At 41.3% G+C, this 27,404-nt stretch overlaps 2 protein-coding genes across 2 annotated transcripts; one reads left to right on the top strand and one right to left on the bottom strand.

The window, feature by feature from the left end:
* Positions 1 to 102: 102 nt before the first annotated feature.
* SPDYA (speedy/RINGO cell cycle regulator family member A) lies at positions 103 to 7,339 on the bottom strand. Its single transcript, XM_054398918.1, has 6 exons — positions 7,111 to 7,339; positions 6,041 to 6,099; positions 5,724 to 5,809; positions 3,371 to 3,542; positions 2,129 to 2,423; positions 103 to 191 (listed from the first exon to the last, which is right to left on the bottom strand). The coding sequence occupies exons 1-6, from the start codon at positions 7,337 to 7,339 to the stop codon at positions 103 to 105; spliced, it is 930 nt and encodes a 309-aa protein (XP_054254893.1).
* A 12,927-nt stretch (positions 7,340 to 20,266) lies between these two features.
* On the top strand, positions 20,267 to 25,996 carry EPCAM (epithelial cell adhesion molecule). The gene is made up of 9 exons (XM_054397890.1): positions 20,267 to 20,330; positions 20,850 to 20,954; positions 21,643 to 21,883; positions 22,202 to 22,267; positions 23,553 to 23,616; positions 23,981 to 24,082; positions 24,242 to 24,436; positions 24,825 to 24,866; positions 25,562 to 25,996. Exons 1-9 carry the CDS (start codon positions 20,267 to 20,269, stop codon positions 25,601 to 25,603), a joined length of 921 nt encoding a protein of 306 aa, XP_054253865.1. The 3' UTR covers positions 25,604 to 25,996.
* Positions 25,997 to 27,404: the final 1,408 nt, after the last annotated feature.

The following is a 27,404-nucleotide window of genomic DNA, read 5'->3' as shown; positions in this document are numbered from 1 at the left end:
AATCCCATCTGCTATATAAATGGAAAAGTTTGAACAGAATGATCGTGTATGACAGATTGTTCTGCAAAGCACAGTATCTGTTTCTCTCTTACCCAGTGTGTTTCATTCTTCATTGCTTGTGAACCAGTCCATGGATTTGTCTTGGTTCAAGCTGTTACCTGGTGTCCTTTTGCCGGATGGGCTCTGACAGTCTACCAGAAATAAAGAGAAAAGAAGTTATTAAGAAAATAATAGATCCAAGTCTGCCATTTGAAATGCTGGTGCAGCAGCTTCTGACTTCACTGGCTACCAGTTTCTCTAAGAACAATGTTCTTAAAGCACAACCCTAAAGAGAAACTCAAATTTACCAAATCCATTCTCTTGATAAAGCTGTGCTTACTTCAACAAGACCGAGTGTTGAAAGTTTCCTGTTATTTGTGAACTTTACCATATATAAAGCATTCTCAAACACTCAAACAACTCTTTTTCTGACTTTTGTCAGATACGAAATGCAAGATCTCTAAGGTAAAAATAGATGTAAAACTAAGTGTGGCAGTTTTGGCTGGATGCCCCCTGCCACTGCTACATGAGATACACCTCTGGTGTCCTGGGTGCCCACCCAGAGGGGTGGACACAGGAAACGATGTATTTCTACCCATAAATCCTGCGCCCTATAAGGCCATCTGCAGAGTCAGTCTCTTCCTCTTTCTTCCCTCTCTGCTCCCACGGGAGATGTCCTCTCTTATCGGGTAATGCCGGGGGAGTATCCTCAAGGCCTCTTAGGCCTGTCTAGGCCTAATGCCAGGAGGAGAATGGAGGGGGGGCAGTCTCAGACCTGGCCAGCCTGAGACTTGCCTAGCAGTAGGGGGGGGGGAAGGAAGAGCCCTGAGGGATTGGGTAGACCCTCAGGTGAGAGGAAGGGAGGACTGGGAAGCTTTTGGGAATTCTGTGAGGGGGTTCTGTATGCTTTAGGATGTTCTTTTCCACTATGCTTTGTAGTTTGTAGTTTTCTGTAGCTTCACCAATTCGTTTTTCCATTTAAACTTTTTCCATCACTCTCCAATCCGTTTGTGTGTGTCATTCTTTTGTCCCTTTCGGGGCAAGAGATGTTCTGGCTGGCCTCAAACCAGCACACTAAGTCTTCTAGGGTCTCGTGCAAGTCTCTGCATAAACACAGGGTGATGTTAAATACATTAAATATATTAAATGACCTGTTGTAGACACCTGATGTGTTCTGTATCTCAAGGAACTAAAATTTTAATTTCAAATTTGAGGGATCCCTTGAGAAATCAGAGCTGCCTTGAGGCTGTCAAAAGCAGTAATGCAGTCCTGTAACTGAAAATTTGAATATTGGTAAGAATATATGCAAATAAAAATTAGAGCTATAAATAACTGTAGTCCTGTATTAATTAAGTATACCAAGAACTCTGCAGTGGTTAAGTGTCTTTGCAGAACTGAGGTCTCATTCAGCTCCCCCAGAAGTTTACATCTCAAGTGTGTTCCACTCTGAATAATAAAAAAATGAGTGTTTGCCCCATGCCTGCTGTATGTGATGAAGACTTCTCATACAAAAGCTCAGGATGCTATATTGAGTAGATTAATGTGCAAAGATTCAATTACATAAAACAATTTCCACAATAAACTCTTCAGTTTTCCACTTGTACCCCAGTTTTAAAAGCCAAACTGAAGACAGCAACTGAGCAGCCTGCCCTGTCTAAAAGCAGTGCTCTCAACACAAGCTCTGTAACTTAGGTAACACACACTCTTCACTCATGTAACATACCCCAGTATTTTTACTCGTCTAGCCAATTCTAAGTATTTAAAATAGGATTTTAACTTACTTTGTAATGCAAGAATAGTAATAAATGCCTGAATAGACTGGCAGACAACCCAAAATCTACTGTAGTGAATGAAGAAAACTTGTGTGGACTCCAAAACTGTTGGTACTTCCAGGAAGTCAAGACACAAGGTGTGACACAGCAGTAAAAGCATAGATCTGTCAAGGTAAACGCATCTGTCATAAGGGCATCTGCTTACACAGAGAGATCAGGTCTTGCCCTACTGAGAAGAGAGCAGCAGTCCCTACAGTAGTTTGAGGAGTGAACATGGCCTCAGTTGTCTGAACTAACTGCAGGTTATCTGTCCATACCTTGGACATAACAAATAGAAGAGTCAGCAAGCACTTTTTCAGTTGGAAGGGTGTTCTTCAGATTCTGGCATGAGTGTAAGTCCATCATCTCCAGAGTGCCAGTAGATGAGGAAGAAGATGACGATAATCCTAGTCGTACAAATCTTCCCTTCTTGCCACACAGCAGGCAGACTGTAGGAGTAGCACTAGGGCCTCGGGGCAGCTGGGCTTCAGCTTTGTAGCTTCTCACAGCTCCGCTGTGGTGCGTAGAACGTTCGCGCTGCCACACGTAATGTGTTGGAGCAATAGCCATCACCTATGAGAATGAGAACGTAACAAGAACAGGAAATGTACAGCTTTGAACAAGGGATCCAATTCATGCCAGGCAGAGAATGAGTACGTAGCTGAAATGGGTGTTGTCTGCTAGCTATCTGCTTCTGTCCCACTGGGTTTGCTACTTTTGACAAAAGTGAACCAGTTACAAATCAGGTGGGGAAACAACAGCTTGCAGCCTTGTATATTTGTGTGAATCATCAGCAAATACCAGCTAATGCTTTGTACTTGGACTGAAGATGGTGTCTTTTACTAACTACTAAACATCATCTAGATGGGTCTTCTGAGTCACAGTGTCACTGAACTAAGGACCCTTGGAAGCTGGGAAAAGCATTCTACGCTTGCCTCGTTCCTTGTATTTTTTTGTAAGCACCCAATCTCATCCCCAGAAATGGGATTCCAGAGTGAATGAGATTTTCTGTTCCACTAGATGTAGTAAATGCTGGTTTCTTAGAACATGTTAGGGTTTTTCCAAAGAGACACGTTCCACCTGAAAAGTGAGGGATGTCTTTTTTTCCCCCCTCCTACAACACTACATTAACAACAGAGAATGTTGAAAGTGTGTCCTTCTGAAATTTTTTTTTAATGCAGTGAAAAACTCTTACCTCAGAAAGTCAGTTGAAGTTATTACTTTTGAAGAGATTAAAGTCTCACCTGAGGTGCTGGCATTTTAATGTGAGGGTTTTACTTGTGTACAAACACAGAATTTGTAAAGCAAACACAAAATTATTTCTGAAATGAATGAAGTGAAACATAAAGCAGAAAGATACTAGTCAATAAAAAACTTCACTTTTAACAGTAGTGCAATATAAAATGTTCTAAAAAAGGAAATTATCATTCTTATAAAATAAATTACTTATATAGAGCTAGATTGTCAGCTGATAGTAATTGTTGTTGTTTCATCATGTATAATATTAAACCCCTCCCTACCTCTTCACAGCAGCGTCTGCTTACAATAGCCCTGTAGTCAATTCTACTCCACAGCTCATCTCTTAACTTTAAGAAATCAGGGAAGAGCTTCCTCCAGGCTTTTCCCAAAGCCCATGGGAAAATCTCATACTTTGATTCTTCATCATCTTCTTCAACTGTATTGGCCAGATACCTTCAAATATACATATATGTTTGTATCTGTCAATGTCAATCTGTCAATGCTTAAATTACTGTATCAGTATGGTTTCTAACATTGAAAGACATAGTATTGAAGTAGTTCTTCTTCCAGTATTGTCAGAAAAACTGCTTAACAAAATAGAGCTTTTTCTCTGTAGTACAGTATTTTCTTAGTCAGGAAGTTCTGTATGTATCCTTTGGGTGAATAAAAGCTTATGCTATTATAAAAATTGCTTTTAGAGTCTCCTAAATTAGTAGATAAGCATGAACTAGTATCCTGACAGCTTTCTCCAAACTGGCAAGCTATCTTTGCACTAAAATAAACAGTTTCTGACTTATTCTCTAAACAAAGTCTACAACTACCTTAGGAAAACTTAAACTTCATTATTTTCCACTTCATGGATTTTAACTATTCTTGAAAAATTATGTTGCTTGCTTTAACTTAGTAGTCTACATACAGCTTTTCTTTCATCTAGAAATGAAAACTTTAGATGGTTTTCTTCATGTTCATATTTCTGCTTTTCCTCACTATGTGCTGCTTTTGGTTCTGAGTCGTCTTCAGTACTAAACTGTAAATCACACCTGATAAAAGTACGGCGTCTAGCCTCCTCCACAATTTTCTCACTTGTTCCTAACCCAAATATTCCTTCTAGTCCCCAGTATCACCAGACCCTTTGTCCCTTTCTTCTGGCCTGTTTTTTCTCCATTCAGTGCAGTCAGATGACTTCCTCCTCCCTGCTCTGTGGATGCTACCCAGAACAGCATTTACAGGAGAAGAAACAGACATCTTTCTTCCACCACCAGTGTGCAAATCAAAGCACCTGAGAAGCATGATTACAGAAAAAGATGTCCTGAGCACCATAATACTATGAAAGAAAATGCTGAATCTTTTTGTAGAGATAGTCAAATATGGAGAGATTCTATAGACTCGATAAAGAGATTACTGACTGCACCTCTGTCTCAAAGTACAGACAATTTAGAGCTGTTCAATTAGGTTCTCAGAAATTCTGTAGCAGCATTTTTACAGCTGACATAAATCATATTGACAGAAACTTTAATAAAAAGTCACTCCCAAGGTGTGTATCATAATTAAACTTTTTGGTACAAATGACTTACGGGCTGGCAAAGTTACAAAATGGGGATCTTAAAACAAGAAGTGTGAGCTACATCTATGTTGCCATGTATTGTCCTGCATACAGAATCTTCGAATCATTTTGGTTGGAAAATACCTTTAAGATCATTGAGTCCAACCATTCTCTAACTCTTTCAAGCCTGGTGCTAAATCATGTCCCTCAGCACCACATCTCTGCCTCTTAAAAAAAAAATAAAAACACTCCTAGGGATGGGGATTCAGACACTTCCTTGGGAGGCCTATGCCAGTGTTTGAGAGCCCTTTCAGTGAAGAAGTTCCTCCTAGTCTACTACCTAAACCTGCCCTAGTACAGCCTCCTTTCAGGGAGTTGTGGAGAGCAACAAAGTCTCCCCTCAGCTTCCTTTTCTCCAGACTAAACAATCCCAGTTCCCTCTGCTGCTCTTCACCAGACCTGTTCTCCAGACCCATTACCAGCTTTGTTGCCCTTCTTGGGACCTGGTGCAGCCCCTCAATTTCTTTCTTGTAGTGAGGGCCCCAAAACTGAACCCACTGCTCAAGGTGTGGCCTCACCAGTGCTGAATACAGGGGACAATCACTTCCCTGCTCCTTCTGGCCATGCTATTCCTGATGCAGGCCAGGAAGCTGTTGGCCTTCTTGGCTACCTGGGCACACCCTGGCTGGTGTTCAGCCAGCATCCCTAGCTCCCCTTCTGCTGGGCAGCCTTTCAGCCACTCTGCCCCAAGCCTGAAGTGTTTCTTGGGTTGGTTGTGATCAAATACATTTCTTGTAATGCCTAAAAAATTTTCACAACTTTAGTTTGATAGGCAGAATGCCACACTGTGTATCATTGCACCAACACAAGCATCTCCTCACTCCTCAAGCTTCTCTCAGATAGGCGGTGGTCTGCAAAAGAGTTGCAATGTTTATATGCAGTAAGTTTCTATGCTTTATATAGAACCCAAACAACTACACAGCTGTTAAAGAAGTCTCATCAAACATACAATAATTATCAGTGCAATAAACAAAGGAATAAAATAATCCAAAGTTTGTGCTAATAAAGCCAGATAATTTAAATGTACTTACAGAGCGACAAAGAAATTGATTCTGGTGTGCTCATTTACTGTGAAGTTAGCCCTCTTGAAATAAACGAAAGTCATTGCCAAGAGATACTGTTTTAAAATGTAAAATTAAGTATGGATATATTAGTATATATTTTCCTAAAATGTTTTGCACATTTATCTTGCACCAAGACATTTTGATTATTTTTATCAATGAGGAAAGCATATGAACACGTTAGGAAAAAAAAAATACAGTCTGTGTTTGCAGTACAGCATCAAGTGATTAAGGGCAGGTTTTTCACTTCATATACGTTCTGTTCACTAAGAAGGAAATCCACTTACCTTGTCTGCAATTTTACAGCAACAATCCATCCAAAGGAAGTCTTGGATTAGATCATCATCTGCAATGAAAGAAAACTGTAGCATTTCAAGCACACACTTCTAACCCTTTTGCTACAAAGTACTTGCAAATAAATAACAGACAGTCCTTTTACTAAACAAACAAACAAAACCAACTAACAACCAAACAAACCACCAAAACAAAACAAACCACTAAAACAACAAACAAAATGGTGGCAATAATAATAATGATAAAGTGACAAAGGAAGACAAACTACCAGAGAGGCAAGGTGGAAAATCCCGTAACTGCATTTTGTTTGTTCTCACCATCAGCAAGTGAAGGTGGAAAAACACCACGACTTTTTTTTCTATTTTTGTAACTTTTTCCTGCTTTAAGTGGTTTCATCTAATAGCATAACGTTATTTCTGAGGAACCAGACTGTTGGGATCTCTGTACCTTGATTACCAGACAGCCTTTAGAAGGCAACACTTGCTTGATTATTTGTGGTCAGTGCATCACTGTCTGGGAATAGGTCCCATATCTCTGATTCACTTTTGCATTTAAGGTTCAAATAAAAACAAAGTGTAATCTTCCACTTTTAATCTCTTCACTAAATCAACACAAAACTTTATATAAAAGATATACACATGCAAAAGAGATGCTAAAACTCCTCAGATTTTCTTCCCATTCTACTTCTCCCTCTAAATGTTTACTCCCACCATAAATAACATGTTTTAAAAATGGAGAGCCCAGACTTTTTAAGCCTTGTGTACATTCTTTTACATATATTTATGGAAATACAGATAAAAGAGAAAGAAAAAGGAAATAAAATTTTAAAAACTTTTAAAAATAGTAATAAAAGGAAATAAAAATATTATACCACCTTGATTTCATTCATAATTCAAAAAGCTGCTTTTCATCAGTTTGTAGCCCTTCTTGTATTTCTAACTTAAACATAACAACAAAATACCTTTGGACAAAGACATGGCCATTAGCACTGCCCAAGTAGTATTTAGTTTAGAATAGTTTTATACTATTCAGCCAATACCTTGATCTGCCATTATTCACCTACCAAACAGTTTAAAGAAAGCTGTCATTTCCTGACGCTGAATAACCAGGCATGGTCCCTTTGGACATTTATATTTATGACTAGCAACCTTTTTTTTACAACTTGCTTCATGGTCTTTAGAAGTAGGCCGCTTTAGTCTAATAAGGGGTTTTTGCTGATGTGATCTGGATGCACTTGATTTTACATGAACAGTGACAGTGGGAGGTGTCTGACACACCAGATTGTGTCTCATTTTGGTAAGCAAAGATTCCTGTTAAAAAAGAAGAAGACATTAACTAAAAAAACCCTGGTCAGTTTGAGCAGCACTTCTCTGTATTTATTCAAATGAAGCATTTTAGTAGTGTTTGTATGCCAGGCAATACAAAAATTAATTATTCACCACCAATTAGCTAAGTTTTGTGACCTAGACCAACTATGTAGATTTATTTAAAACTTGATAAGCCTCCTTTTTTCAGTGGAAGGAGCTTTCAATCTTTCTTTTTCCATTCAAAATTTTGAAAACTCCCTTCCAGAGAAAGTTAGAATCATAGAATCATAGAATCAAGAAGGCTGGAAGAGACCTCAAAGATCATCGAGTCCAACCTGTCACCCTACACCTCATGACTATCTAAACCATGGCACCAAGTGCCACATCCAATCCCCTCTTGAACACCTCCAGGGATGGTGACTCCACCACCTCCCTGGGCAGCCCATTCCAATGGCCAACCACTCTCTCTGTGAAGAACTTTCTCCTCACCTCCAGCCTAAACCTCCCCTGGTGCAGCTTGAGACTGTATCCTCTTGTTCTGGTGCTGGTTGCCTGGGAGAAGAGACCAACCCCCTCCTGGCTACAACCTCCCTTCAGGTAGTTGTAGACAGCAATGAGGTCACCCCTGAGCCTCCTCTTCTCCAGGCTAAACAGTCCCAGCTCCCTCAGCCTCTCCTCATAGGGCTTGTGCTCAAGGCCTCTCCCCAGCCTCGTTGCCCTTCTCTGGACATGCTCCAGCAATTCAACATCTTTCCTAAACTGAGGGGCCCAGAAGTTGCTGTTTGTAGCCCTATACACTTACTTGGATCTACTAAAAAAAATCTCTATTCCTCCCCTCCAGTTTGTGATTGTGTATTTTACAAAGACTTTCAACAGAATTGAGGTGGCAGAACCATAATTAAGCTATATAACATTATGGTCTTAAGTAGGACATACCCTGAAGGCATAACTAATTAAAACAATCCTGAGGTGTTTGTAACTGTAAAAAACAAGAAGCTACCAAATGGGGTGTGAATGGGAGGTTTAGGTGGAGATTAGAATAAAATCCTTCACTGAAAGGGTTCTCAAACACTGGCACAGGCCCCCCTACTAGGTGGTTATATCCCCATCCCTGGAGAGATTTAAAAGAGGCAGAGATGTGGTGCTGAGGGACACGGTTTAGCACCAGCCTTAGAAGAGGTAGATAGTAACCGGACTTGATGATCTTGAAAATCTTTTCCAAACAAAACGTTTTTATGATTCTATGAAAGCTATGTTTATACAGGAACAAATACATTTACTTCTGTAGTGGGTCCTTCCAGAGCACAGGGCTGTCTGAGGCTGGCTCACAGCAGCCTGCCTGCCTTTCCAGCTCTCCGTTAGCTGCCACATAAACAATAAAACAATCTCGCCACGCGTGGATGTGATGATGCTCTTATGATCCCCCGCTGGCACCTTAGAAGCCCACCGCGGACACCCCACTCTCCTCAGCAGCCTTCTCCGAACAATATCATATTCCACCGCGCAGCTCGAGATGGCGCCTCTCGCAACCAATCCGAGCGCGCGCGGCAGCACCTTCAGCCAATCAGACGGCGGGGCACTCTTAACCGCCCCTCCTCCTGCTACCTTGGGTTGTGGCGATTCCTGTGGAGCCCGCCCAAGCCTCGGCAGCCAATCAGAGAAGGGTACAGCGGTGCCCTGAGAGCGGGGTGCAGGTGCGGGTTTAGGTTTATCTTTGTGGCGTTTCGCGCCTTTTGCCTTACGTCATCGCTCTCAGAGGCGAGGTGAGCCCCGAAACTGGCGCGGACAGGCGCTCCAGGCGTGCCAGCACCTGCACACGGCTCTTTTCCGCGACGGCCGCTTCACCCTCGCGTCCCGAGCTTGTGTGTGGTGTGAGAAGGTGCGCGGCCGCGGCTTCGGCGCCGAGTGGAGCAGAGGACGGCGCTGCAGACACGGCGTGAGGCGCGGAAAGCGTGGTGCTCGCTCTGTCCCCAACCTAACCTGTTCGCAAACTTAGCTTTAATGTTTTTAGCTGCCCAGCAACATTGTAAAAGCCCCCTTAAAGCATTCCCGACAGAGGACATAAGGGACAAGGCATACAGGGTCATTTAAAGGTCATTCAAAACATAGGTACAATAAGTATACTCTGCTGTTCACTTTTCCATAGAAGACAATGCATGTAGTATTATGCAATTAATCTAAAGCAGGCTATTGAAAAGAATTAAAACCTCCCTTTGCTAGCAAGATTCAGTGCAAAATCTTTTGTTGTAAGAGCTAAAGATTTAGTCTAAGAAGATGGCAAGAAATACATTCAATTTAATTGTTTCCCTTTCTACAGGCCAATTATAAGTGCAACTGCTCTGATTTGTTAAGGTAATGAGAAGCCTATTTACTCCTTCCTCATCTTTCATTAATAATTTGCAAGACATCTTGATTTATGTGCTTTGAGTTAGCATATTCAGAAAGGTCACATGGGCTATCTGATGGTGTACTCAGAGCAAAAACGCATCCAGTGGCAAACACATGAACTAAAAACATCTCTGTAGAGAATAGGCTGAAATCAGAGAACTTGGCAGTGAGGTGGAGATAATGCAATTTACATCAGTTGGGAAAAAATCTTGTTTCTTTGAGATTCTCTTCCTATGCATGTCTTTGGGTTGACTTTGGTCAGTATGGGTCAGATGTCTTATGCGTGTTCCCTCCCAGCTTCTTGTGCACACAGCCTACTCATTAGTAGGATCAGTGTAAGGAGCAGAAAAAGCTTTGATGCTCAGCAGTAAGTAAAACAGTGTGATATCAATTCTTTTTAGGTCACAAATCAAAACAAAGCATCATACAAGCCTCTATTAAGAAAAATAACTATCCTAGTCAAAACCAGTACAGAAGACGAAAAATGTATATATATAGAGAGAGAGACCTAAGGAGGAAGTTCTTTACAATGAGAGAACAACTGGAACAGGTTGGCCAGAGATGTGGTTGAGGCCCCATCTCTGGAGACATTGAAGGTTAAGCTTGATGGGGCCCTGAACAACCTGATGTAGTTGGAGATGTTCCTGCTTACTGCAGGGGGATTGGACAAGATGATCTTCGAGGGTCCCTTCCAACCCAATGCATCCTGTGATTCCGCGAATCATCCTCCATTAAATTGTTCATTTTTTGCATAACACTTTTCATCAAAGGAACTCTAAGCACTCTTCAATTAATTACCATCAATTTGATAACTTTATTACACAAAAGAAAAAAAAAGGCAATAAGTTACATAAAATTCTACAGAGCCATCTAAATCACTCAGACTTGTAAAAAGCTTCTGTCATGTTTTTGCTCCACTGCAAAACATAAAACTGCAGCGGTAACTGAGAAGTGCATGCTTCATATTCTCTACACCTTCACATTTGTATTGCTTTGATTATCAATGAGAAGGAGCTTACAATGTAGTAGATCTTTATCCACATAAAGTTTTCCAGGGTTTCTATGCTTTTTTTTTTCCCCTGTAGCTCACGCTTTTCTAAAATATTTTTAAGCTGATGGCGCTGTGGCAGGATATTAAAAAATATTTATTCTTTTCACTCTCAAAAGTCTATTACAATCATGTTTTTCAACATTGACTCTCTAAGTCCTACTGTACTATCCCATACCTCCCTGGACCCAGGGCTCTGCTCTTATGCAGACCAGCTGCAGAACCTTGGCTCACACTCTGAGGAAACTGAAGTTATGACACAAAGCTGTGAGAGAGCCTGCAGCTTTACTTTTCTTCCCTTGCAGAGCTCAGCCGCCTGAGGTACAACCGTTGAGATGGGGATGACTCAAGGATGCAATTCTGAAACATCATGTAAAGGTACCAACATGGAAAGGGTGACGCCTGAACACAGTGACAATCAGGACAAAGAACTTCACACTAAATCCTCTGCATGATACAGTAGACTTAACGGGTTCTCAACCTGGCTTATCATTAACTACAGCTTCTAGAAAGCTGTGGGACAATTCATCCAAGAACATCTGGAAGGATGTAGCTTTCTGATTTCCAAGTAGCTTGTTGGACATCAGGGGGCACTGTGTCACCACCACCAGGTTAAACTAGTATCATACACTGCATTTCGTGTGTACTTAATTCCAAATCCTTCCTGAAAGTGTACATAAAATCAATTTAGCTACTCTTCATCTTCATATCATAATTTGAACCGTTTGTTTATTTATTTGTTTATATTCACTCATTTAGATATATAAATAATAGATATATAGATATATAGATAATAAGCCCTGGGTTTGAAAGACCTGAGGTTCTTACAAAATATTTTTTGTTTTGTTTTGTTTGGGGAAAATTTCCCTAAGCGCACTGGAATTCAGTTCTATCAGATAGATAAATAGTTACACAGCTAATCAAGTAGAAAGTCCAAAAAGGCATCTGCAAACCAGTTTGTTTCCTTTAACAAAAAAAAAAAAACAAAACACTTTAAAATTTGCAGTGATTGAGGTGTTTATGAATAGATTCAGCAGCATCACTGAAAAAAACCACAGGGCTGCTATCATCATAAATTATATCTAGGATACACATGATTTTAAAAAAAAAATGTGTAGTAGGGAAAAAAAGATGCCTTTGGCTTATGATATCTTTCCCAGTGAACTTTTTTGTTGTTAAGACAGAGCAAGAACTATCAGAAGAACACCTAGTATTTCTTTTCAAATGAAGTCATGAAGAAGAACCATTGGTTCTTTTAATTACAGAACACTGTGCACAATAAAATACATATTTTTTCAATTATAGACTCTTCCTACTTACCAGAGAGGGTGACACAGGGGGTGAAAGAATAATTCCCTCCTCCCTGTAAAGATGACTCTTGACTTTGTGGGGGCAAGCCCACCCTCTCAATCACAGATGTTCTAGATGAAATGTATGTGAGCTGAGAGCTCAGTTCCTAACGACCGTAACAAACCTGAAGCGAAACTTTGAACATCTGGTTAACTCAGAATAAACACTGTAGCAAGTCACGCAAGTTCCAGTAAATTAAAAAGGAACAGCTAAATCACCCAAAACCCACATCTATCACCAGAAACCTTTTTCTTATGTGGGAAGAGAGGAAGGATTTAGATGAGTTGTGCGAAACAAATAATTACAGAATCACAGTGCCTGGACTAGGACTAAGCTTACCTGTTTGCTACTAGAGGTAGCAAGTAAGGATACTGGAATGGCACCTTACAGCTACAAATCCTTGCTTTTAAGAACTGTGACAATATGATTAGGACTACAAATGGTCCAGTGTCACTTCAGTGTATATCAGTGATGGATGAATAGCCAGGAAAAACATTTTCAGCTTTTTTTACTTCTAAGCATACAGCAGGGTTTCTGATACCTAAATCCAGTAACAGCTGTAGTTATTCTCTGGTACTGAGAAATTAATGAACTAGAAGAAAAAAAAATATTTGCAAATTATGTAGCGAACAAGAAGTATACTGACTAGACTAATACAGCAAATGGTAGAAGAATGTGAAGGCTGCCAGCAAGCACAGTGCATGTTTAAACATGCTGCTTTTGCATACTTCAGAACAGCCCAGTGCTCTGGCACAGCAAATCTGCATAAAGTACTGGGGACATAGGTTGGAACTTGCTGTTCATTTCTACTGTAAATATGACTGATGCTTCCTGGATGAACTTCATTAATTCAAAGCAGACAATCTACCTCTTTAAAATTTATTTTTAAGGACTGGCACAGCTGTAGTAATTGTAAATGAACCAAATTAATTGTGTCTGAAGAGTTGCACTTACTTTGTTGAATAGACGAGACATTAGGTCTTCACCATCATGTCACAAAATGGTAAGTGGTGAATGATGCATCTCTCAACATCAGTAACTCAGATCTCTGTGGTCATATTTTACTTCAGTGGAAAAGGAGATGAATTTTACAGTATCCCTTTAAGTGGTTTTCTGAACCTTCTGATGTCATCCACCTTATTCTCTTTTTTAAGCCACTGGAGATTGAATTCTGCATTGGTATTTAATGACCATGTTTGGTTGTTACTCAGTTGTGCCCATGCTGTTTCTTCATACAAAGAGCACTAACAAACAGGACTCCCCTCCACCACCACGACTGTGGAGCCATTCGTTCCAGCTGCCAAGAGCACCAGGCTTCCCAAGACACAGGTGCCAAAGCAAGGAGCAGGTGTGTGTCAGTGATGCCAAGGTGCTGCCAGGGTACTGCGCATGCCTACAGTTGCAGTGAAAAGCACCAACTCTTCAGCTTGTGTTTTTCTCCTCTTTCAGAAACAACCAGCAAACACTAGAAGTCTTCACAATTACAAGGTAGCTGAAAGAGGAAAGCAGCAAGAATTTTTCTGAAACATTTTTCTGTAATCACGTTATCTGAAAATATTCCATTCACATCTTGTGAGTAACACAAATGCACAACCTCACATTAGTATACAGAACCATGCAAGATCTAAGCAACTTACTGTGCAGGAAATCTTTTCATCTAAGGAGACTGAAAGTAGAAAACTACTTTTTTTCCTGAAAGTGAGTTCAGCACTTTTTAAAACAATAGCCACATGAGTATGTGAAGAGTGGCCTTCAAACTTTTAGCTGGCTGGCTTATGGTTCTGTAACTGGGCAAAATGTGTCAACTGCATCAAATCTTTCTCATTCCATTTTCCAATTCCAGAATTTAGAATTACCTCTCAGTTTACTGGTCACATAATTCAGAGCACAGGGTATCTATTTATTCTGTTTTTACACTGTCGAACACAATTGAATCTTTGTCCATGACCACAGCCCCTATATTATGACACAACAGTCACAGTTAATACAGGACAATTTCTCTATTGTCAAGAGCTTTATTTTAATGGCATGGTATTCAGAAGACTCATCCCATGAAAGGATTAATCAACAGTAATGTAGCTATAATTTCTGAAGTAAGGGGAAATTATTTTCATACGCAAACATGGCTCAAATCCCCTCTTTCATACTGCTAAGAAAGCAACAGCATCAAGTTCAGTGGTAGGAAGACAGAATTTCAAGGACAACCCATTGGAAACTAAAACCAAGCAAGATAAAATGTGAGCTGGAAAGAGTCTGGAATTTTCTTTTTTCACACCCATCCAATGGTCTAGACTCCACACAGTTAAATTAAGAGTTGCCACAGTTTGTTAAATATTGAATGCCCCTCCCAAGAGGCAATGGGGTCTATAATTACTCCAGGGCAGGTCAAAAAGCTTTCTTGCTTCTCCAAACTCCGTAATCACAAGTTGTAAAAGTTCTTTACTTAGAGGTTGAAGCAATAAAATGACTAGTACAGGGGTTGTAAATTAAAGTGCAAAGAGAAACTGATGAACTTTGGTAATAGCTATTGCTAACTGAAAGAATAAGGAAACTTATGAACTAGGGAAGCAATCACAACACAAAAGCCATTTCTTTCAGTGAGGGGAAAAAAAATAAAAGCATTCTGTGAGCCATGGAACACCTCACTCGGTTAACCCTGCTCTCTGTTGTCTGTCCTGTTTCACTGAATGCTGTTTGTGGGATGAGATTTTTTTTGCTCAGCTCATGGGTGTATTTATTCACCTTTGCTTGGGGTATGACTACACACATGTTAGAGTGAGGCAAGAGTGGGTGGGGATTTCCAGCATGTTTGCTGCTCCATGGAAACTACCTGTGTGCATGATGTGACCCTGTTTATGTTGGGGAATAAATGACTTCTGCTCACACCTGGGTATAGTTGTGTCTGTAAGTTGTTACTGTGGGTTACCTGACTTGCCTTGTAGTGACCTGTATATTTAGACAAGTCCAACATAAGCAAATTAGATGGCAGATAACTCCAGTTTGGGAAAAAAAGTATTTAATGTGCCTTCTGATAGCACCAAACTGACGGATGGGACAGCTATCTGTCTGTATAGCCATCTCCTTTGGTTCTGCCTACAAAGCAGAGACACTGTCATGCAATAAAACACACTAAAATCATTTAGGATGCCCTCAAACAGTTTTAAACAAGTGTTTTGACAAAGTTACACCTGTACCTTTTTCCCCAGAGAATGGTTAAAAGGGGACACACATGTAAAAAAGGATCTTAGATACTAAAATGGAAACAATTTTGGAGCTCCTCTTATAACAGTTTGTGACCCCGTGTTTTCCTCTCAGCACTTTCCAAACCCTTCTAAACCTGTGAGTGATCTGATGTACTGGGCACAGTATGATATTAATTGGCTTGCCTCCCTTCTATGAAGTAGGCTGGGTAAAGAGTTAACTAAGTTTTCTACATCTAAGGCTGTGCATTTTGAGCAACTCTGAATGCTGGCAATGGATGTTCTAAAAAATGATGTCAGTATAAAAGCCACAGAGATGTATTTTCAGGTAAGCAACGACAAGGATGGCAAGCCTGTTAATGACCCCACCCACTGGAGTTAAGACTAAGCCCTGGCAGGGAGGTGAGGGTGCCACAACGTATCAGACAGGTTGGTTTCTACAATCCTCAAAGACGCAAATAGAACACACGTTAATTGCATGAGCATTTCTCGCCTGTTGCTACACCCTGTCTAGTTTTACAAACCTCTGAACCACCAGCCCTTTCTTTACCTCTTAGCAGATACTCTTACTTTCAGTTCAAGGTCTCCAGCCTGACAAAAAAAAGTAAGCTGTGGGCTTCTGAAGATGAGGAGTTTTGAGTGCTGCCACTACCCCCAAACTAATTTCCATCTCCAATGTGCATGACAATGCTGGCAAAATACACAAACAAAATTATATTTATAAGCTGTGCTCTAATTGGAAACATCTAGAAACAGGCCAAAAATAACCAAAACATGTAAACTGGTTTTTTTACAGTATTGAGAAGTAATTAAAGGCTCAGTCTAGCAGAAAGGCACATGACTGCTCATTTATTTTCTTACTGGCTCTATATTTGACTAGCTCCATATGGCCAAAACATTTAATTTCTCCATGAGTCCACGTTCTTATTGTTCAAATCAATATTATGATGTTTACCTGTTACATGGTGGTTTTCAAACCTGCAGGAAAAAATAAGATACGCAGAAGCAACAGGCTTATTAGTCTTGAGTAGCTGCATAAATCATTTTGTGAAGGCATGGAATTTTCAGAAACACATTATGGACAAAACATGGCATATAATTTTTCAATATTGTCTTCTTCCTTTAGTCCATTCAAGGCTTCAGTCAATGCAGATTGTGAGGCCTGGGGAAAAAAATGTGGAACACAAACTTTCTAAAACTGTCCTAATAAAAAAGAAGCAAGTCTGTAATATACATAATGTGTATTGTCATGTCTACCATCCCAAAAACCTGTTGGCACTTTTGAGTGGTTTCTAACTTTGTCAGCCTTAAGCAGCTCAAAGCCACCATGAATTTTCTTGCTAATTTTGTTGATAAAATACTAGTAAGGTTATGATTTGCAATCTGGTATAATGCATGGCCTGTTTTCTAGGGATGAAACTTTGCTTATCTTCAGAAGGATACATCCAAAACTGATCAGGTTTGCAGCCTCTGAAGAAGGTTAGAGCTAGATTGCCAAATACTCCAGTGGCATTGATCATGCTCTCTCCACTCATCTCTCTGATCTGCTGACCACAGTGCATGTCACAGCCCCACCTTGAATCATTTCCTGATACTTCATTAGTGACTCACATCCTTGCAACTTTCCCTGGAAGCAGATTTTGTCCCTTTACAGAGCTGGGGAACACGAAGCCCACTTAACCCATTTCCAGGGAAGATCTTGTAAAAACCTAGAGCAGACCCCAGGATCACACTATTTCTTACTGACATCAGAAACAGCTGGATTTAATGCCTCAGATCTGATCAACATCTCACTGCAGTCAACAGACAATCTCCCACTAGCGTCATCGGCTCTTCAGTACTTTATTGAACTGAACTTTATTCTGCAAACAGATCTGGAGCAAATGTCGATTGCAGAGTGAAAGCTGAAAAAATACAATCACAGGAGTTTTCCTAATGTAAGTTTACATATCCTCTAAGGCCTGGTGATCTGAATATTTTTTTATTCTTTCTGGTATATGCTGGAGCCAGTAATATTCTGTTAGCATTCAAATTATAATTTGTCTGAGCTGTAATTATGCTTTAGTAAGTGTAAACCGTATCTAGCCTACACTGCACTGCCTAATCAGCATTCACCTATCTGATAAGAGGAGGTATCTCCAACAGCTGATAAAAATATCCTGCTTATAACCAATAAGCCAAGCCTTATGTTTAGAGTTGTTCACTGAGGAAAGTTAATATAGAATAACCATTGATCTAGGTCATTTTTTTCCATCACAGAGAGTTATATATCATCACAAAGGGACAAAAAGGACACTGTTTTCCAAACCCCTAGACACCAAGATATCTGTAATCAAGCTACTTCAGCACTTTGGCCCTTCTGTATTTTCTGCCACGTCTGCTCCACTGGCTTGGATTCTACAGAGAAGCTTTCCTCAAAATAACTTGGAAAGTGGGTAAAATTAACACCCTGGCACTCACCCTTTACATATTTATAAACATTAATGAGGTCACCTCTCAGTCTCCTCCAAACTAAAGAGACCCTGCTCCCTCGGGCTCTCCTAAAGAGACACTAAGGGTTATGGCTACATTTTGTGTACTGGCAACAAAAACCTGTCTGGTATTTGGATGTGGTTGAAGAAGCAGTGCTACTTTCAGGAATAGCCACTGTGAGGTTTCAAAACTGCAGACGAAGGCTTGGACTTTTAAAACTAGTCACAGAGGTTTCCCTGCACAGCACAAGGGCCAGAAGAGGAGGATTAGCATGTACACAGCCTGTCCTGTTCTTCTACATTAACTTTTTTTTTTTTTTAAAGGCAAAAGCCCATCATAAAATTTCTTATCAAAGCTTGTATCGTTCATCTTCATGATTTGCTAACAGGATAACTCCTCTGATCTTGAACAAGAAGGTGAGTTTTACAGTAAGGCAGGCATTTCTGAGCCTATTGATCCTGCTCACCTTTCTGAAGAATGCCATTGTTTCACTGCAGCAATGTGAGAAGTCTGTACCTGTGACACTAAATGACTCTCAATTTTTCTCATTACTAAAGATCATACCCTGATTTTGACAAGTCTATCCGAAAAGCAGTAAGAAGCCACATAAAACTGCAAGAAGAATCAAGATAAATGCTGCAAAAGCCTAATTTTGGCTGTATCAGGAGCACACCAAACAACAGCCATTTAATTAGGACCATCTGGGAGAATACCTATCCTGATTTCAGCAGGGCACTCTAGACAACAGCTACAACAAAACTAAAGGTGCAACACAAACACCGCAGTGCACAGAGACAAAACCACAAAGACAAAACCACAAAGACAACTAACTTGCACTGGCATTTTAGAACACACAAGGGTTTGAAACAGGTTCATTAACTGAGCTCTACCTGTGCAAAGGCAACAACTTTTTACTGTACAGTGAATATAAATACTACCAAGAGGAATGTTAAAGTCTTTGGAAATGCCATTGATTCCTCCATAAATGTAGGAAGAGACCTAGAGGGATGTCGTTCTGGTTTTCTCCTGTACTAAAACAACTTGTTTTTCTTGGACACTGCTGTATCTTTTAGAATAATCTACACATATTCCTTTTCACTTCATTAAGTTAAACAAAAACTTCAGAAAATTTTTTCAGTGTACCACCTGTATGTTTTGTCTCCCATTTCTGCATTAACTTTTACATTTTGAAAAGGCATTTTAAAACTTGCAACAGACTTTTTTTTTTGCCTTTTCTCCCTGGTAACCTTGCAGGGCCCCGGCACTACCTACTATTTTGTAGGTTCCCACAAAGCTCTGCTGTTCAGAGACAAAGCACTGAAGACTACATTTTTCCAAACAAGGAAGTGCAGATACTTTGCAGCTCCAGAAGCGACTCTCTTCAGAGGACGCCTGATCTAGAGTAATCTAATGTGCGTTTAAAAAAAAAACCCAACAAAACAGAAAGTCACCAGAAAGACTCTTAAATTTATTCTATACAGACAAGTGTTCTGCGTCTTCTTAAATTAACTGAGGGATTATCAGGGTTCATTTTGAACATCAAGTCCTCACGGAGTTGTTCAAAGGACAGCACTGGGTGAGAACAAAACTGTGAGGTGTGAATATTTATAACTGGCGGTCAGCTTGCCCAGAGCAGACTGAGGATGCGATCTGTGGCCGCTTGTCTGCAGAGGGGAGAGAAAATACCGCCCCGCCGCCTCCCTCCTGAGGGAGGGGAGACGCACACACAAGGCCAGGGCAGAGACCTCGGGGCCGGCCATCCCCGAGGGAGGCCTTCCCATGGTCCTGGCCCTCTGAAGGTCATCGGCGGGCGCGGGAAGGCCCAAACCGGGAGAGGAGCCGACTTTGCTCCCCTGTCCCCTGTGTCACCGTGCGGGACAGCCTCCCCGCCCCACAAAGCAAACACACCCAGGACCTTCTCCTGATGACTAACAGTTTCTCTTCGTAGGGGAGAAGGCTATCCCTCGCCTCCCCTGGAACGCCCCGCATTCTCCCGCGACGGCCCCATCCCGCCGCCCTGCCAGCGCAGGTGGAGCGGCTTCTCAAGCCTCTTTTACCGAGACCGACCGCACCTCAGGAAACCCCTCACCTTCTCCCTACCCTGGTCGCTGACTCCCCCTCCCCAGCCCTACGGAAAAGGCTATATTTGGGCCGGGCTGAGGAGCACTAACACGCCCTGCCCCAACCAGTTTCGCCCAGGTGCGGGGGGGAGGGGGTGGCGGCGGTGGTTTAACAGCGCCCAGTTTGGCCGGGAGGAGGAGCCGTCACCACCGCCCCCTGCGCGTCCCAGGTGTAACCGGAGCCGGGAAGGGCGCGGCGCAGCCACCATCACCTGCGGAACCTGTCGGGCGGCTCACATCGGTTCGCCGCCGCGCACGCAGAGTTCCGTCTCCTTGGCCCGCGCCTGGGAGGACTTTTTTTCGGCTTCTCCGTGTCCTGCCGTCAGCCCGGGAGATGAATCTGCTCAGAGGAGCTGCGTTCCTGCTGACACTCTACACTGTTGTCTGTTCTGTGGAGAGCTGTGAGTGCCCACACCCCTCTGTTCGCTTTGCACAGTCTTTCCCTTTACCCCTCTGTACCAAACCGGGCTCCTCTGCTCTGTGGCCTCCTGCTGCAAACCTTCTGTCTCTCTCTCTCTGCTTCCCACGGAGCCACCCCGGTGGGCGACCCGCTCCGCGTCCCAAAATGGCGCCCCCTTCCCGCGGGGGGCGCGGAGCTGCTGGCGGGCAGGGAGTGGCAGCCCCGCGGGCGGGAAAGTGAGGAGGGAACAGGGGTCCTTGCTATCCGCACTCTTTCGTGCCCGGCCGGAGCGGTCCGGCAGCCCATGGGGAGGGCTCTCGGAGACCTTGAACGTTCTGAAGGACGCTCTCAGCCTTTTCTAGAGAAGGATGGGTGGCGAGGTAGGAAGCCGGCTCCGTCCGGTGAGAGGTGGCTTTGTCTCTTTTCCCCGCCCAGTGGAGCAGCGGCTGGCAGTGCCCTGGGGTGTCCCGGCTATTTCCCCGAGGGCATCTGTGCTCATGCCTCGCTTTTCTTCCAGCATGCATCTGCGAGAAGAACAAGCGTGTCATCAACTGCAGGGAGGCCAACGGCGTGTGCTGGTGCGACTCGATCGGCACTGGTGTCTCTGTGAACTGCGGCACTTGTAAGTAAAGCACAGCTGCGCTCGGTCTGGCTGTGCTCTCTGTTACGGGCTCGCAAGGGAAAGTGCCGGCTAAGCTCTAGGGATTGTGTGGAGCCAGACTGGTGAGTTGCCGGTAAATAATGGTGGCAAGGAAAGAAAACTTCTTTCTCGTCTTCCAAACGAACTGGAGATGGGAGATACGCATTCGTGATTTCTCCAGTCCAACGTGCATAGATGCTTATCGGTTGGACTCGGTGATCCTGAGGGTACTTTCCAACCTGAATGTTTCTGTGATTATACCGATACAGGCTCCCCCATTCTCTTTAATATTCAGTTTCTAAAGGCAAGGATTTATCAAAGATGAATTTTTTGTCTCCTTGTAAGTGCTGTTCCTACAAATCCAGAAGTAAAAGAGCCTTGTCTGAAGGCCTTACTCTTGGTTTGAGCTCAGCTGAGCTGTGAATCATCACCTTGCTGTTAGAAATGAAAGTTAGAAGTGACTTCCTTTGTGTTTTCCTTAAGAACCTGATCCATCCCAGTTGTGTTGACTTTATGCACCACCTTTATGTTAGACACCTGCTCCTCCACCTGTAATGGCTTCCACTCTGGTTGCTCCTGATGTAACCTTGTGTTCTTAGAATCTTAAAAGCTCTGTTTTGAACCTGCATGGTTTGATGCTACCATAATGTGACTTTCTGGTTGTTTTTAGTGACCTCAAAATGCCTGTTGATGAAAGCAGAAATGGCACACACAAAATCAGGTCGTCGTGAGAAACCAAAAGATGCATTTGAAGATACTGATGGTCTTTATGATCCCGAGTGTGAAAACAATGGTGTTTTCAAGGCAAAGCAGTGCAACGGAACCACCTGTTGGTGTGTGAACACAGCTGGTGTTAGAAGAACTGACAAACATGATGAAGACCTGAAGTGCAACCAGTTAGTCAGAACAATGTAAGCCTTTCAGTAGGGTGTGCTGTGACATGAATACATACCTGTATTTGGTTCTGCGTAGTAAAGGATTTATCTGCATGAATAATGCACTGGAGGTGAATGAAGATAGAGGAATCAATGCTCGATAACTGCTATCTTTCCTTTATTATTATTTTTTAATTCAGAAACAAGGACATGTGGAAGGATTTTGTAGAGAGGGGGCTTTCCTTGTTTTTCTTTTGGTGCTCCGTGGTTTTTTTTTCTCTGGGGTTAGTTTTTTAGAATTAATTTTGTGCTTGTGCTTTTAAGAATATTCATTGTGCTTGCCTATTACTTCAGGTGGATCATCATTGAAATGAAACACGCTGAGAGAAACTCTCCTCTGAGCACTGAATCTTTAGACAAGTAAGTTATAATAGTGAGCTGTCATGGCAATGTCTATATGCACTAAATGATACCTAGTGTATACCTAAACGGTTTAGAAGCATTGTCAGAACTTGTGAAAAAATTAAGACATCTTAGAAATGACCTACACATCCTTCATAGAATTCTTTTAATTTTTATTAGTTATTTGCTAATAAGATTTACTTTCATTTAAAATTGATTGCCACTTTTTTTTTTAATCAAGTTATTATACTGAAGAAAATGAAAGGTATTAAGGTGAAACTGCCCTCAAAGTAAACTGTCAGAGGGACTGCATAGAAGAAGAAGAAACAGTTTTGGCCAAAACAAAATCCCACTTCTCTAGCAAAGATCATACAACAAGAAAACCATACTTGTAGTGATTAGATTCCCCTGCCCACAGAACAAAAGCTGCTAATCTCAGCTACTTTTCTGAACTCTCAGAACTATACGAACTCTAATCTCTCCAAGGCTGCAATAATGTATATGTTTATTTTTCAGTAAATGCATTTTCACTGTTAGGAATTAACAGAGCTCTGGTATAATTTAATAGAACTTACAGGGTTTGGTTGGGATGGACTTAATTTGCTTGGTAGCAGTTGGTATGGTGCTGCATTTTAGGCTGGTGACGAAAACAGGATTGCTAAGTCGTCATCAGTGTCTCAGCTGTTGCTGAAGAGTGCTTGCAAAATGTTGAGGCCTTCTCAAACTCTCCCTCTGCTGCCCCAGTTGCATGGGTTGGTGCCAGGCAAGAGGTTGGGAAGGGGACACAGCAGATACAGCTGACCCAAATTGACCAGAGAGTTATCAGATGCTGTATAATAAGTCCAGTGATAAATCGAGGGATCGGGGGCATTTTTTCCCAGCTAGGCATTGCTTTGGGATTGGCTGGGTGTCCATCTGCTATTTGTGAGCCACTGCTTCTGCATCACTTAGAATTTTTTTTATTTCTACCACCTAACCCTTTCACTTATTAGACTGTTTTTATCTTGACCCATGATGGATTGTGTTGTTTTGTTGTTTATTTTGTTTGGGATTTTTTTTTTCATGCCTTTGCCCTTGTGATTCTTATCTCAATCCTGTTTAAGGGTGAAGGCACTAGGTGAGGGTTTAGTTGCCATCTGGGATCAACCCACTGCAGAGAAACTACAGGAAAAAAACCCTCATTTGCATAGTTGTCCTTGCTGCTGAAAACAGATGTGTAAAATAGCACTTTTTTTAACAGCTTGTGACTTTATTATGCTTACAGATTCTGTTTTAAACAGGTGTGACTTTCATATCCTTACAGGTTCTTCAAGGATATCATTACCAAGCGTTACCAGCTGAATGGACGCTATATCACTAATGTTCTGGTAAGAGGCACATTTTTCTAGTAAAGGATCAGACCTTTGTTGTGAATAGCTTGTGAATACTTGTAGTACTGCTTGAGTCTTACTAGAAGCTCTCAAAATAGTGACACTTATTGAGCACCTAGAAAACAGCTGTAGCTGAACTGAAAGACAAAAATTTCATGTCTCAGTCTTTAGATGAATTCTTACTTCATCAATAAAAATGAATTTGAATAATTGTAAACAATTATTTTGAGAACAGATACCACAAACTTGATTCAGGGTGTGAGTTTACAAGTTGGAGCATAATACTTTACTCTGTATTTGACAGTTTGAATAAAACTATCCCCTTCTTATACCATATTATTTTTTTTCTATTTTTTTCCAGTATGAGAAACCATACATTACTATTGATTTGAAGCAAAATTCTACAGAGAAATCTGCAGGAGATGTAGATATAGCTGATGTGGCCTACTACTTTGAAAAAGATGTAAGTGTGCTATGGGTAAAGTTTGTCTTACGACCTAGATGTGTGTTATTGCAGGGCATTAAGTAGCCTTACCTGTGTACAGGCTAAAGCAAGATGAATTTTTTGCAGTGCCTGTTACAGTGTAAAATAGCAAATCTTTCTTTTCCTATCTGCTTCTAGGTAAAAGGTGACTCCCTCTTTCAAAATAACAATCTAAACATGAGTATTGATAATGAGGCCCTGCTTTTTGAGAAGACTGTGGTCTACTATGTTGATGAAATAGCACCAGAGTTTTCCATGAAGTCTCTGACTCCTGGCCTCATTGCTGTCATTGTAGTAGTGATAGTAGCAATAGTTGCTGCTATTGTTGTTCTGGTAAGTTCTAAAAATGCTGGTAAGCAAAATAGGGAACAGTGTATGCTGGGAAATAACATACTAGGGTAGCTGGACTCTGACAAGCAGTATTCCTCTCTGAAGTGCTGCCTTTTTTTGAGAGGTGGGAAAGGTGATGGACACATTTCAGGTTAAAACTGAAGGGTATTGCATGGAAAATGAAAATATTAAAAAAAACTCATTGAGGTGAAAAGTGGCTTTCTTGCCTCCTGGTGTAAAGTTGAGAGTGATGGACAGCTTCTTGTGTACCTTACTTTGGAAGGATGGGGGACAGGTTCAAGTTCAGAGTTTTAAGTTCACAACCAGATCGAGTTACATGTAAGTCAAGACTTATATAAAATTTCTCAATTACTCTGTTCTTCTCTTACAGGTCTTAACAAGGAGGAGGAAAGGGAAGTACGTGAAAGCAGAGGTAATTAATTTCTGTTTATGGTGTATGTGTGAGGAAGAGGTTGGCCAGAATTCAGAAACACCTAAGTTTGCTGTAGGTTAGAAGCTTGCTTAGGATGCTTCAGATATGTTCAAGGAGACCAAAATTAGTAAAAGTTTGTAACTAATTGTCATCTAAATAGCTCACCATGATCATTCTATGCTAGTTTCAAGGGCAGCTGGTGATCTGCTGCTGTTCCCAGAGTTGGGAGGCGGTGCCAACAGCAAGTACTAACTTTACATATCTATAGCAAGGGCTATACAATCCACAGGAAATACTGATAGTCCCTTTCTCTCAGGAAGGCCTTCACTTGAGACATCTACATGGAGTTTGCAGTTTCTTTTGAAGAGCTACTTTCCAATGGAATAGTAACAAACGGTTCTAGTACGAGGTGCTTCACACCACATTTGTAAAGCAATCCAAAGGATGTTGTAGATAAACAGAAAAGTCTGCTCCCTGCAGGCACTCTTAAGGAGTGCTGGTTTTGGTTTACCTTTTTTAAATAAGGGGGCAAAAAATATTTCGAAGTGTTAATAGTGGTCTGGGTGTGATTCCTTCTGTTACTGATACATAAATCTCTTTGCTAATGAAAATCCAGGATAAATCCCACTGACTTCTCAGTTCTTTTGTTGAAAAGTAGCAGAAACGTTGACCTCCCTCTGCTTCTTCCCCTCCAGGTAAAGGAAATGAATGAAATGCATAGAGGACTGAATGCTTAACTAAATCAGCTGAAGACAGAGTAAGATTCAAAGATGACAACAGAAACTATTGGAGGCAGGATGCTTAACTCTAGAAAGAGTCCTTCTAACAGCCAAGACTGGTAACTGTGCCACTACTTAAACTATTTGTCGAGAGTTAAATCTTAAGCGCCCCATCTTACTCAAGTCAACCTTTTAACTATTGCTCCCCAATTTTATTTTTTGGTTTTTTATGATGAAATGAGTTAACAACTGCTGTTACTAGGGTTATGGAGCATAGATGCTCAAATGGCTATTTTACCTTTGTGGGAGGTTTATTAAAGTAATGGGTTTTTTTGCAGCTGTGTAATGAGGCTGTTGCCTGTATAACTGAACTGTTTTTATGGCTGTCTGTATATAGTTGAAGTTGCTGTAACTTTTTTTTATGACTTGAATTAATAAAACTTTGAAACAGGCTTCCCATTCTTCCATGTTGAAATGATGATCTATCAAGTTATTGTCCTTATAAATTCAGGAGTGTAATACTTTTAAAGCAAGAAACCTCAACATAGGTGAAAATACTTTAGAATTCTCACTGACAAATTTTGGTTTAGCCATCTAATCTCAAGAGCAGGATTTTTTTTTTCCTTAAAGCTGTGAAAAGTATGCTTTATCTTATCTTCCACTCTTGTATGGGTAGCAGAAGTAAATGATAAAAGATGGATTGTTTGTATAAAAAATAAACATGCTGTGAATGTAGAAATTTTGGGAATGCATGGACTGCTCTTTCAAAACACTATGTAGGTATTTATAATAAAACAAGCCTCAAACATTGCAGGTGTAGGGTTGGGGGTGGCTAGGCTTGGCATCTGATGGTGCAGCAGGGGGAGAGTATTGCACAATTACGATTTGCATAGTTATTGCAGAGCTGGAATCTTTCTGCAGTTACGACTGTTTATGGTCATGGGCACTGACCAAACCTACACAGGCTTCTACTTCCTAGAGCTTTGCAGTTAGTAATCTATGTACTGTACAGGGGCTAGCAAGTGTGTATATCCATCCAGCATATCTGATTTGTAAAGGAAATGCTGTAACTCCTGTTGCCAAAGAAATGAGATGCAAGATAAGGAACCAAATGGCAAATCTTATTACCTGTGTTTGTTTTGACACCTCTCCCCCACCACCTAAATCAAGAAAAGTAGGATAACCTACTGAAAGGATATTCTATGTATTGTGTTCAGGAAATGTGAAAGATAACCCATTACAGAGCTTGTGTCCATCTGCTGCATGCAGCAGGGAAGTTCCTGTGCTGTGTTGAATGTAGCTCTGATGTCACAGGTCACCAGTATACCATCTGCCTTTGAATGATGTGGTAGCTGATGTGCGTAGGTCAGTGTTGGATGTTGCAACGTAGGCAGGGATTGTTCCCTTGGGTCTTCCAGCATCTAAGGCTATGAATCAGAATGTTTTGAGTTGGAAGTGCCCTTTAAAGGTCATCTGGTCCAATGCCCATGAAGTGAGCATATTTTACAGTTGTGTAAGTGTTAAAGCTTAGGTGTTGCTAAATTTGCTTTTCACCAAGTTGTGTATGACTGTCTTCCCCAATTCTTCACTCTCCTTATCCTATGCTGCTTAAATGTCTGCAGTATGGTATCCTTGCCCTTCCTTTCTTCTCCCCAAGATACTCACAGAATGTTGGGGGTTGGAAGGAACCATAATAATGCCATTGTTTCCTCTCCTTCCTCCCCTCCCCATCCTCATACCTTTTTTGGCCTGTGGGATGGAAAGAGAATGTTATGTATGGTGGCTGGGCTGCAGCTAAACATGTGCAGACTTGACTGGC

Source organism: Indicator indicator, chromosome 2, assembly GCF_027791375.1.
Source record: "Indicator indicator isolate 239-I01 chromosome 2, UM_Iind_1.1, whole genome shotgun sequence".
Lineage (NCBI taxonomy): Eukaryota > Metazoa > Chordata > Aves > Piciformes > Indicatoridae > Indicator > Indicator indicator.
This window is presented reverse-complemented; position numbering and strand designations above follow the sequence as displayed.

Excerpts from the sequence above, each read along its gene's own strand:
- SPDYA (XM_054398918.1), bottom strand. The coding sequence starts at position 7,339 with ATGAGACACAATCTGGTGTGTCAGACACCTCCCACTGTCACTGTTCAT. Across the intron at positions 5,810-6,040 it reads GCTGTAAAATTGCAGACAAG|TATCTCTTGGCAATGACTTT; the intron begins GTAAGTGGATTT and ends ATTTTAAAACAG. Across the intron at positions 2,424-3,370 it reads GCAGACGCTGCTGTGAAGAG|GTGATGGCTATTGCTCCAAC; the intron begins GTAGGGAGGGGT and ends TCATTCTCATAG.
- EPCAM (XM_054397890.1), top strand. The coding sequence starts at position 20,267 with ATGAATCTGCTCAGAGGAGCTGCGTTCCTGCTGACACTCTACACTGTT. Across the intron at positions 20,955-21,642 it reads CTCTGTGAACTGCGGCACTT|TGACCTCAAAATGCCTGTTG; the intron begins GTAAGTAAAGCA and ends GGTTGTTTTTAG. Across the intron at positions 24,867-25,561 it reads GGAAGTACGTGAAAGCAGAG|GTAAAGGAAATGAATGAAAT; the intron begins GTAATTAATTTC and ends CTTCCCCTCCAG.